General features: G+C 41.8%; 1 protein-coding gene across 3 annotated transcripts in view; it reads left to right on the plus strand.

Annotated features, from left to right (window-relative positions):
- The window catches only part of LOC118364163 (receptor-type tyrosine-protein phosphatase U), a 306,643-nt gene that overhangs the window by 223,643 nt on the left and 69,744 nt on the right, over positions 1-13,256 (plus strand). For all 3 annotated transcript variants that reach the window (XM_035745412.2, XM_035745413.2, XM_035745414.2), the window contains exons 13-14: positions 4,607-4,643; positions 11,069-11,207. In XM_035745412.2, coding sequence (XP_035601305.1) covers positions 4,607-4,643; positions 11,069-11,207 — 176 coding nt within the window. The remainder of the gene's footprint in view (positions 1-4,606; positions 4,644-11,068; positions 11,208-13,256) is intronic.

The raw sequence follows: 13,256 nt of genomic DNA on the forward strand, positions 1-13,256 counted from the left end.
TTTAAATCTTCCATTGAGTACCCTACTTCACTGCATTTTTGATGATCTGGTTCTTTTTCGAGTGGAGTTCAGTATTCCTGTATTCCTGCTCTTATACAGTATAGCAGTAATTTGTTTTTTTTTATGTATTCTTTCTTATATTGTTAGCCCAGAACATTTACATTTATATTTAAGTCATTTAGCAGACGCTCTTATCCAGAGCGACTTACAAATTGGAAGAAAACCTTAAGTGGTATTACATATAGCCGGGAAGAACTATTGGATATCAGAGAGAAGTCAACTTACCAGCAAAACCAGCACTACGACCAGGAATATGACTTTCCCAAAGCGAATCCTTTGTCTGCATCTCCCAGTGCATTTGAACTGATTCCAGAGGCCAACCCAAAACAATGCCGCCGGAGGAGAATGAGCCGGAGCGATCTTCAAGTGAGGCTTTGGAGGTGCGCATACCACCCAAGTATATTATTCTCTAATGTCCACTCCCTATTTAACAAAGACGATGAAATCAGGGCAAGAGTTGCTTTCCAAAGAGATATCCAACATTGTAACATACTCTTTTTAACGGAAACATAGCTAGCTTGGGATATGCTGTCGGGAGTCTGTACAGCCAACGGGAATTTCAGTGCATCATGCCAACAGAAATAAACATCTCTCCGGTAAGAAGAAAGGCGGGGGTGTATGTTTCATGATTAATGACTCATTGTGTAATCGTAACAACATACAGGAACTCAAGTCCTTTTGTTCACTTGACCTAGAATTCCTCACAATAAAATGCTGAGCGGTTATTGTCACAGCCGTGTATATCAGACAGCCCTCAAGGAACTTCACTGGACTTCATGCAAACTGGAAAACATATATCCTGAGGCTGCATTTATTGTATCTGAAGATTATAACAACGATCATTTGAGAAAAAGGCTACCTAAATTCTATCAGTATATCGAATGCCGTACATGAGCAAGTAGCATGCCCTCCCCCGCCCTCCTTTTGGCAAATCTGACCATGATTCCATCTTGTTGCTCCCTTCCTATAGGCAGAAACTAAAACAGGAAGCACCCATGCTGAGGTCTATCCAACTCTGGTCTGACCAATCATATTCCACGCTTCAAGATTGCTTCAATCACGTGGACTGGAATATGTTCCAGGTAGCCTCAGAGAATAACATTGAAGTACATGCTGACTCGGTGAGCGAGTTTATAAGGAAGTGTATAGGAGATGTTGTGCCCACTGTGACTATTAAAACCTTCCCTAAACAGAAACCGTGGACGGATGGCAGCATTTGCGCTAATCTGAAAGCACGTTTCACCGCATTTAATCATGGCAAGGCGACTGGGAATATGGCTGAATACAAACAGTGTAGTTATTCTCTCTGTAATGCAATCAAACAAGCAAAGTGTCAGTCTAGAGACATAGTGGAGCCGCTATTCAACTGCTCAAACACGAGACGTATCTGACAGGGTCTACAGACAATCATGGATTACAAACAGAAAACCAGCCCCATCGCGGACATCGACGTTTTGCTTCCAGACAAACTTAACACCTTCTTTGCCTGCTGTGGGCTCTCCTTGACCGTAGCTGACATGAGTAAAACATTTAAACGTGTTAACCCTCACAAGGCTGCCAGCCCAGATGTCATCCCTAGCTGTGTCCTCAGAGCATGCGCAGACCAGCTGGCTGGTGTGTTTAAGGCCATATTCAGTCAATCCCTATCCCAGTATTTTGTCCCCACATGCTTCAAGATGGCCACCATTGTTTCTGTTCCCAAGAAAGCTGAGGTAACTGAACTAAATTAATATAGCCCCGTAGCACTCACTTCTGTGATAATGAAGTGCTTTGAGAGACTAGTCAAGGATCATATCACCTCCACCCTACCTGTCATGTCACCCTAGACCCACTTCAATTATTTGCTTACCGCCCCAATAGGTCCACAGACAATGCAATCGCCATAACACTGCACACTGCCCTATCCCATCTAGACAAGAGGAATACCTATGTAAGAATGTTGTTCATTGACTACAGCCTAGCATTCAGCACCATAGTACCCTCCAAACTCATCATTAAGCTTGAGACCCTAGGTCTCGACCCCACCCTGTGTAATTGGGTCCTGGGCTTCCTGACGGGCCGCCCCCAGGTGGCGAAGGTAGGAAACAACATCTCCACTTTGCTGATCCTCAACACCCACAAGGATGCGTTCTCAGCCCCCTCCCCCTGTTTACCCACGATTGTGTGGCCATGCACACCTTCAACTCAATCATCAAGTTTGCAGACGACACAACAGTGGTAGGCTTTATTACCAACAACAGCGAGACAGCCTACAGAGAGGAGGTGAGGGCTCTCGGAGTGTGGTGTCAGGAAAATAATCTCTCACTCAATGTCAGAAAAACAAAAGACATGATCGTGGACTTCAGGAAACAGCAGAGGGAGCACCCCACTATCCACATGAACAGGAAAGCAGTGGAGAAAGTGGAAAGTTTTAAGTTCCTTGGTGTACATATCACATCACCAACAAACTGAAATGGTCCACCCTCACAGACAGTGTTGTGAAGAAGGCGCAACAGCACATCTTCAACCTCAGAAGGCTGAAAAAATGTGGCTTGTCATCGAAAACCCTTACTAACTTTTACAGATGCACAATTGAGAGCATCCTGTCGGGATATTACCTGTTAGATCTAGAAGCATAAGCATTTCGCTACACTCACACATGGTTAGCAGATGTTATTGCATGTGACCAATTTTTATTTTTTCATATTCCTAATTATTTCCTTTTAGTTTCTGTGTTTGGTTAAGAACATCTCAGCAGCACAAACGTTTTATTTTGATCTGAATAAGCTTTGTTAAGGATCAACATTACGGCTATAAGTGGTCCTTATAAACATTGGCAGAGACGTTTAAAAAGTGAAACAGACAATAGTTGGCATTTACTCATGCTAATGAGCTGGAGGTTTGCTGTCAAGCCTCTGTGCAATTGCTTTGATTGATGCATGTAAAGAGGCACTTGAAAGAGGGTGCATTCTGACTGGCTCTTTGAAGACCATAGCATGGGCAGCATTTCAGTCACAACACCCAGTGTGTCCCCTAATGGCACACTCACACAGGCTAACCTGAGTTTACTGTAGTAACGATGGCTGCCAGGGCTGCCAACCCCTCTGGCATGACTGGCACAGTTTGTGTTGGCGGCAGGGCATCAGTGTCCCCTATGTGGGCTATCTGTTTCTGCTCTCCAGATCACCAATTAACTCCATTCTTCTGCCTTCTACACCCAGACTGACGACGTGCCAGTATGGATGGTTTGAGCAGCAATATATCACCTCTGCATTACACATTTTTCTGTCAAATGTAGTAAACCAAGTCTGCTCAGTCTTATTCCCCATCCCTCGGAATGGTTTGAAAGTCTTCATAATTTGTTTGCTGACAGATCTGCTTTTGGAAAGCCAGGCTGGGCATTATCACACAAGCCAACGTATTTATATGCAGGACACGTTCGATTGGAGAACCATCTAACGAGTGAACATGTAGTTCATCTGAAATGTTCTGACGAGAGTTTAAAAACAGCATTTATTTAGTTTTGCCTGTATTAAGCAAAAGTGTTAAATCAGCATTGGATTCCTGCATAGATTCCTGCAAATGATTGCCTTGATGCAGTGAGGAATTGCCCCTGTATTTTTATGGGCTGGTTTCTGTCTGTCTTGATAGACTTCTAAGAGCCCATTGTATTTGAATTTCCAAAGCATCCTGCAATTACATTTTCATAGTGTTTACTCATACTAAAAAAGAGAGCTGAAATTGTGTGAATGTTTTAGTCAGTTTGTTTGAGGATCGTGTGTGTGTTATTCTTCAATATGCCTCCCTACGTGTCTGTACTTTTTAGGAAAAAACATTGCCATAGGTTTAAGAGTGGGCTTAGGAGGAAGTCAGCTTGAAATGGGTTTTCAATAAAAAAAAGGCAATTTAGCCGCAGTTTGAGAGGAGGGCTCTTGCTCCTTTCCGGATGGGCAGATTTGCATAATTGTCCCATAAGGCCTGAATTAGCGTCTGTAAATCTTAATTTGATAATGCATCTCCTCGTTGAGGTGGCAAGACGGAATTGGATTACGGTCTTAATTCTCATTAGTGTTGTTTGACAAAGGTCCTTTTCATAACACCAAGATGTCATCAGCTGAAATTTGAAGGAAATTAATTCCTTTTTATAGCGGCATATTGGTCCAGGGCCATCTTCTCTATTCATTTAATTTCCCTTTCATAAAATCTTCCTTTCTCTCTTTTAACACTTCACCTCAACTCTTGCCTTTCATATTGATTAACATTCACTGGTCATATTTCATTGTAAGTGACTATCATTTTAGCTGATTGAATGACTCCTCAGTATTCCACTCATGGGGCTCTATTTTGAGTGTCTTTCAATCCAATATGCTGGTCTCTAAAGATGTAAGACAATCCAACAGTGAATGTTTGTCTAATTTTCATCTGTTGAAGATAATTTGCTTTGTGATTTTATTGTCAAAATACAATTTTCATTGTGGTTCAGCCAAAATAATATATAATGCTCATCATCCTTTCTGCATTGGCAATGTTCCCACCTCTGATCTCTGTATTCTCTCTTTTTTTTCAGGAAAGCAGAATAAACTGCATCCGAATAGCCCGCAAAGGTAATTCAACATGAATATTGTATGGACCTTTTATGGATCTCCCCGAGTCTCTGAAGTCCTGTAGGCTTTATTGTAGCATGTTGATCTTACACTATAAATGCATCTCCAGAGATGAAAAGATGTGTTGAGTTTTGCTGGTATTCCAGACATGTACAGTAGATGGAGTTTAGCATGTGGGAGAAGCAGGGGGACTTCTCTGAAGATCCATGTTGTTTAGTGATGAGGCAGACTCCTGTGAGCTTTCCTCTCCTTACCTTCAGAGAAAAGGACAACAAGCAGGGAGAGATTAGAGGTCAGGCTTTCATCATGCTTGTTTCGGGGAACACAACCATATCAAAGGCAGTTCCACTGTTCCCGTCAGACAGCTACACTACTCGGAGGGGGAGGGAAACATCTGAGGGCTTTTGACCCGTCTGCTCAAGAAGGGCCCTTCACATCAAAAACACAAATGTAACTACTTGAGCCCATCAATATGAGCAATGTTTCTCGCCCCTTCCTCCCTCCCACTCTCTATCACCCTGCCACAGGGACTCAAAAGAACATGAAAAGGGCATAGAGGTTGAGTCCTGATGGCACCACAGGCTCTACCCCACTACTGTTGTGCTCTGTCGGATCGTGGTGACTAATAGCCATGTATTTATAAGTATCATAGTGATGCAACAGTAAGCTAGTCTTGATAGTAAATTGTCTTGGCAAGGTGTACTTTTCGGTGAAGATGTCTTTTTTGTGACTGAGTAATGAAAGAGACCAGGCTCTCTTGAAGCATGAAGCCAAAAGGCAAGGCAAGTCATTTTAGCTCTGAGTCTCACTCCATCTGCTCCTCACAGACACCCAGTTGGGCTTTGACTAATTACGTCTTGACACATTGATGAACATTAAACAGTACGTGCCTCTTGTCTCTGGCACATACTGTAGGTGGGGAGAGAGACACAGAGAGAGAGAAAAAACGTAAAGGGCCTTGATGAGAACCCTATGGAAATGTATTTGAACATTCAGCCACATTGTACTTTAACCCCCAAATAGCTTTCAAATTGGTTAAGATCAACATGAGATACTTTTTAATCAGTCTTTTAACATCCTCCTTGAGAAACAGGAAATAACATCGTGTCCGACACAGTTAAGTAAGAAGACCAGCTTTAGAAACTACAACTGATGTAACTAAACTGACAAATAGGATTCCCCGGTGTCTGTTTCACCTGTCCTTATGCTTGTCTCCACCCTCCTCCAGGTGTCGCCCATCTTCCCCACTTATTCCCTGTCTGTTCGTCTTGTTTGTCAAGTCAATCCGCGTTTTGTCTCAGCTTTTCCCCAGTTTCTCTTTTCCTCGCTCTCCTGGTTTTGACCATTGCCTGTCCTGACTCTGAGTCCACCTGCCTGACCACTCTGCCTGCCCCTGCCTGCTGTCCTGTGCCTTTGCCTCTACTCTTGATTTTCCGACCTCTTCCTGACCTGATCCTGTGCCTTTGCCACTACTCTGCATTATCAACCCCTGCCTGCATTGACCTGTCATTTGCCTGCCCCTGTTGCTGTAATGAACATTGTTACCTCAACACAGTCTGCATTTCGGTCTTACCTGAAACGTGATACCCAGATTATAAAAAATGTCAAGGTACAACACGTGGTTAGTCATTTTGTATCTATGTGATCCCTCTAATGTGAAACATGATTGCATTTTTCACCGCATTTTCTGGTTGTGAAGCGTTACTTTTAATCAGCCTTTGATCAGCAAAGTGGAGACAATTAGTTATCAAAGCTGGAGATTACTTATCAACTTCCAGATGACAGTTTAATTAACAGTCTCTTGGCAGCTCCCATCGCAACAATAGACTTATATTTCTTCTCTAAGTGCCAATGTCCACTCTCAGCTAGCCGGCAGGTGTATAGATTCATGTGGAAAAAATATATTGTTTGGCTTAATAGAAATTCGCAGAGTAAATGTGGCAAGATGATCGTCTCTGTCCAGGGTGTCAGTAAAATAAATCAAATATTTTCACCCGCAGCCATGTTATTAGGTTGAAAAATATAGGCCTACTCCTGTATTTCACATGATGAATTGAAGTTATATATGCCTTCTCCGTCTCTCTGTGTTTGGTAGGAACAAAGTCTTTAATTAATCTTCTGCCAACTACAGTGCCTTCAGAAAGTACTCATACCCCTTGACTTTTTCTACATTCTGTTGTGTTACAGCCTGAATTTAAAATGGATTAATTAGGCTTGTTTTGTAACTGGCCTCAACACAATACCCCATAATATCAAAGTGGAATTATGTTTTTTGACATTTTTACAAATGAATTAAAAATGAAAAGTGAACATGTATGCAACCCCTTTCTTATGGCAAACGTATTTAAGTTCAGGAGTAGAAATGTGCTTAACAAGTCACATAATAAGTTGCATGGACTCACTCTGTGTGCAATAATAGTGTTTAACATGATTTTTGAATGACTACCTCCTCTCTGTACCCCACGCATACAATTATCTTTAAGGCCCCTCAGTCGAGCAGTGAATTTCAAACACAGATTCAACCACAAAGACCAGGGAGGCTTTCCAAAGCCTCGTAAAGAATGGTTGGAATGGTTCATTTTTAAAAAGCAGACATTTAATATCCCTTTGAGCATGGTGAAGTTAATGATTACACTTTGGACGGGGTGTCAACACACCCAGAATCTGGCGTCCTTCATAACTCAGTTGGCCTCATGGGATTTCACCATGAGGCCAATGGTGACTTTAGAGAAAACTGAGGATGGATCAAAAACATTGTAGTTGCTCCATAAAACTATCCTAAATGACAGAGTGAAAAGAAGGAAGCCTTTAAAAAAAAGTAATATTCCAAAACACGCATCCTGTTTGCAACAATTCATTAAAGTAATACTGCAAAAAAAACTGTGTCAAAGCAATTCACTTTTTGTCCTTGAATTCAAAGTGTAATATTTGGGTAAGAATACATTACTGAGTTCTACTCTCCATATTTTTAAGCATAGTGGTGTCATCATGTTATGGGTATGATTGTAATCGTTAAGGACTGGGGAGTATTTCAGGATAAAGCGATGAACGTAATGGAGCTCAGCACATGCAAAATCCTAGAGGAAAACATTGGGCAAATGTTGCACAATACTTGTGTACAGAACTCCAAGGATTAACATGTAGTGGAGCGGGGTCAAGAGTTTCAAGTTCATTGGTGTCCACATCACCAACAAACTATCATGGTCCAACCACGCCAAGACAGTTGTGAAGAGGGCGCAACAAAACCTTTTCCCCCTCAGGAGACTGAAAAGACTTGGCATGGGTCCCCAGATCCTCAAAAAGTTCTACAGCTGCACCACCAGGCGCATTCTGACCAGTTGCATCACCGCCTGGTATGTCAACTGCTCGACATCTGACCGTAAGGCGCTACAGAGGTTAGTGCAAACGGCCCAGTACATCACCGGGACCAAGCTTCCTGCAACAAAACCTATATAATAGGCGGTGTCAGAGGAAAGCCCATAAAATTGGCAGAGACTCCAGTCACCTAAGTCATAGACTGTTTTCTCTGCTACTGCATGGCTACTGCATGGCAAGCAGTACCGGAGCACCTAGTCTAGGACCAAAAGGCTCCTTAACAGCTTAACCCCCAAGCCATAAGACTGCTGAACAATTCATCATTTACCCCCCTTCCATTTGTTTTGTACACTCCTGCTACTCACTGTTTATTATCTATGCATAGTCACTTCACCCCTACCTACATGTACAAATTACCTTAACTAACCTGTACCCCCGCACACTGACTCGGTACCGGTACCCCCTGTATAAATCCTCGTTATTGTTATGTTATTTTGTACCTTTTTTAAATTTTTACTATAGTTTATTTGTTAAGTATTTTCTTAATACGTCTTGAAATGCCCTGTTGGTTAAGGGCTTGTAAGTAAGCATTTCACGGTAAAGTCGACACTTGTATTCTGAGCATGTGACAAATGAAGTGCTTCTACAGAATATTGACTTAGAGGTGTGAATACTTATGTAAATGATTTATTACTTATTCAATTTGAGCATATTTCTAAAAACATGTTTTCACTTTGTCATTATGGGGTATTGTGTGTAAATGGCTAAGAAAAACAAATATATTTAATCCATTTTGTATTCAGGCTGTAACATACCAAAATGTGGCTTAAGTCAAAGTGTATAAAAACTTTCTGAAGGGAGGCTGGCTGAATTAGTTATACCTGTCACCCTTGCATGTCAAGCATACTTGTGATACACAAAAAGATGACCTGTGATACTCATATAAGGAACCCCAAGGCTGTATCCACTCTGTCAGAGGATTTATAAGGCTCAGAGTCCATTAGTCGATGTGATCTATACACCAATGACATCTATGGTAATTATCTGAATAAATGTGATAGACTGTAAAAAACATTAGTGTCAGAGTACATACAAGGCTGCTAAAACTTTGGGGCTATCCCTTAGTATTGATCAAATGCAACGAGTCATATACAGTATTTGGTGATTTTTCATAAGAAAAACTCTGGGCACCAACCACAAACTTTTCCAAATTGTACTGTAAGAATTCTCTCCCATAGGGATGAGGTCGATGAAATGCCCCTGGGCCTGGTTGCACAAGAAGAGGGCTAAAACATGTCTTATTTTCCCTTTCCTCTTGCCTCTGCCCCAGATCTCATTCTGCTCTTGTGAGCCTCTTCATTCCAACCGCTAGCTATCTAGACCTCTTTCCTTAGGCCAGCTCTGACTTTCTCCTCCACTAGAGAATGGCTGTGCTGTTCCTAAAGGCACAGTAGGGCTGGTTGCAGGGCTGCTTGGGCCGTAAGGAGAGGCTGACACTACACAGAGAATGTAGACTGATAAAAGACAAAAAAAAGCTTCTTGCTTCGCCCATTTCCATAAGTGTAGAGCTTTGTGCCAGTGAGATGAGTAACTTGCTATTATAATAATGACCTTTACTGTATCTTAGACACTGGGGAACCTTGAAATTATACTGGGGAAAGGGGAATACCTAGTCAGTTGCACAACTGAATGCATTCAACTGAGATGTATTTCGTATTTAACCCAACCCCTCTGAATCAGAGAAGTGCCTTAATCAACATCATTGGTGCCCAAAGAGCAGTTGGTAACTGCCTTGCTCAAGGGTACAACGGCAGATTTTTTTCACCATGCCAGTTAGGGGATGTGAACTAGCAACCTTTCAGTTATGGGACCAACACTCTTAACGACTAGGCTACCTGCCACCCTTACTCTGCTGTACTCGTGTGTATTTAAATAAACCACACTATCGTCTTGGATTTAGATGAGTATTGTCTTGGATTTCTTCCACAAAAAATGCTTTTGTTTTGATGTGACGTTAAACATTCTGTGGTTGTACAGAATGTCTTTGTCTTCAAGCAAAGTCGCATTCATTAGGACACACAATTGAAAAACGAAAAGGTCTAGGTAGGCCCTCTCTATTTCAGTCTGCGGTTCTTCTGTTTGGTGCCCGTTGAACACGACCCAGGTACCAAGTGTGGCAAGCTTGTGAAGACCTTCCACAAAGCATTCCCCCAGTCCTAAACAACTTTTATCTCGGGCCTCATACAGTATATCTCAAACCTCCTTTCCTGTGTATCACTCGAAGACACAAAGGGCTCTTATTGTTAAAGAAGACGCAAACCTTTCCCCATGGCTATTAAAAGAGTAGAGAAATATCCAGTATGATTCACCTATTGAAAAGCACGCACATGACTGTTGTCTGTTTGTGTCTCCCATCCAATTATTTTGTCTAATGAACACAATGTGTCTATATTAGCAGGAGCTATTGATGTGGGCACCACCCTTTGTAAGTGTTTTTATCGTACATTCTGGTAGCCGACAGAGTTTCAATATGTAACATTTGTCCCTTGAAACATACTGCCATATAAATAAATCAAACCGTGCGAATGAATGCACAGATGTGGCGGTAAAGAGCCAGTCTGTTTTATCTCTATTCTATCTTATCTCAGCGGTCAGGGTGGTTAGTGTCAGTCCAGCCATTGTGATATGACAGTGATGACTGTTGTGTATGTTAAGTATTGATTATTGATCTGCATTTTAAGCCTGTACATTTCTTCCTATATCCCTTTTTCTGTCCCCCTCTTTGTAAATGTTTATTTAACTAGGCAAGTCAGTTAAGAACAAATTATTATTTACAATGGCGGCCTAGGAAGAGCCTTGTTCAGGGGCAGAATGACAGATTTTTTCGGAGATTCAATCTAGCAACCTTTTGGTTGCTGGCCCAACACTCTAACCACTAGGCTAGCTGCCACCCCTCTTTCAAACCTCTCTGTCTGTATCTCTCCTTCCTTCTGTTTCTCTCGCTCTCTCTCTCTCTCCACCCCCTCTCTGTCCCACCTCCTTTCTCTCTCCCTTCATCCCTCCCCATCTCTGCTTCCTCCCCTCACTTCATCTCTCTCTCTCTCTCTCAGCGGCCTGTAAGGACCACCGGCGGGCTCTGGAGGTATCCCAACACTCAGAGGAGATGGGGCTGATCCTGGGGGTGTGTGCTGGGGGCCTGGTGGTGCTCATCCTGCTCCTGGGGGCCATCATCATCATCATCAGGAAGGGGTGAGTCACTGGCCCACATTTTATGCCACTTCTAGGTCCTCACTCAGTTAGCCAAATAGTTAACTTTCCTCAGATTACCACACAGGGTGGTAAATAAGTTGTTTCCTAACTGACAATTCTACTCTCGAGTCTTCCCTAGAACTCGTATTTGCCTTGCCAAAGTGCCAGGTTGTTTTGAAGAGAGTACATGTGACAGGGAGAGAGAGAGAGGGGTACACCCTTATGGTATATCAGAGGGACCACACCGCTCTCATCTGCAGGGCTCGTTTGAGTGTGAAATATTTAATTAAATGCAAATATAATTAAATTACTCACTTACTGTAATTACGCACGCTGGGCAGAAGCGTGACCCATAAATGAGGATAATTGGGAGGGAAAGGGTGTGCTTTAGGAGATGATTAACCTCGCCGCTAGCTCCCAAAGGTCTCACCTCCCCGCAGATGGTGACAACGAGAGGGTCGCCCCACACACCTTTATGGCAGCATATGACCCAGACGTTACACCCTACTCATATACTCCCTTTCACAGGAGTGACTTGACACTGCCCTGAGGGGAGTGTCTGGGTTTTGCCCGCGTTTTAATGGCCCACTCTATGATATTTAAATACATTTTGTTGTAATTATTGGGACAGTGAAGTTTTTTTCTTCTTTTGGCTGTATACTTGACAAGTTAGAATTTGAAATCAAACAATTTGAGGGTATTTTCATCCATATCGGGTGAACCGTTTAGGAATTACAGCAGTTTTTGTACATAGTCCCCCCATTTTAGGGGAGCAAAAGAATTCAGACAATTCACTTGTATTAAAGTATATGTGTCTTAAAGTAGTAAAAAATAAGTATTTGCATTTTCAAATTCATAGTATGCAATGACTACATGAAGCTACAAATTTGTTGGATGCATTTGCTGTTTGTTTTGGTTGTGTTTCAGATGATTTTGTGCCCAATAGAAATGAATGGTAAACAATTTGTCACTTTTATTGTAAATAAGAATAGAATATGTATTTAAAAACTTCTACATGAATGTGGATGCTACCATGATTACGGATAATCCTAAATGAATGTGAATCATGATGAGTGAGAAAGTCACATATGCACAAATATCATACTCCCAAGACATGCTAACCTCTCACCATTACAATAAAAGGGGAGGTTTGCATTTTTGGGGGGGGTATAATATTTGTGCTTCTGTAACTTTCTGCACTGTAATCTCATAGTTATTGTTTGATTTCAAGTCCAAACCTTTTAAGTATAGAGCCAAAAGACAAAAAATGATTCACTGTACCAATCATTTCGGAGAGCACTGTATATAGCCCTAATTCTTGAGAAATATATAAATGCCTCATGAGCTTAGTTCCAACCCCATCATAACTCAGTCTGGTCTATGCTTATTCAGAAATAGGTGGACATTTCTCAATTAGGTAAAGAGGGTGTTGAGAATTTCCAGTCCAGCTGAACAGGCATTATACATTTCATTTATTTTCATTTAACCTTTTTTAACCAGGTTAGTCTCATTGAGATTAAAAAACGATTGTTCAATTGAGACCTGGCCAATATAGCAGCACATTCATTTTCATTTACAAATAAAACACAAAGCACTACAGTTTAAAAAAACACGTATTTACACATTGAGCAGTCATGTTGTAGGCTGAACTCAGTTCATATCGTTTCCAGTCTGTTCAAGCATCAGTTAACCCCCAACAACTGTAGACCCTGCACCTCTCTGATTCAGAGGAGTTGGGTTAAATGTGGAATACATATATTGGTTAAATGCATTTTGTTGTGCAACTGGCTAGGTAACCCCCTTTCCCTATATGTAGCCTATTAAAATACACTATATATGCAAAAGTATGTGGACACCCCTTCAAATTTGTGGATTTGTCTATTTCAGCCATACCCGATGCTGACAGGTGTATAATATTGAGCACATAGCCATACAATCTCCATAGACAAACATTAGCTGTAGAATGGCCTTACTGAAGAGCTCAGTGACTGTCAACGTGGCACCGGCATAGGATGCCAACTTTCCCGCAATCAGTTTGTCAAATTTCTG

Source organism: Oncorhynchus keta, chromosome 31, assembly GCF_023373465.1.
Source record: "Oncorhynchus keta strain PuntledgeMale-10-30-2019 chromosome 31, Oket_V2, whole genome shotgun sequence".
Classification (NCBI taxonomy): domain Eukaryota; kingdom Metazoa; phylum Chordata; class Actinopteri; order Salmoniformes; family Salmonidae; genus Oncorhynchus; species Oncorhynchus keta.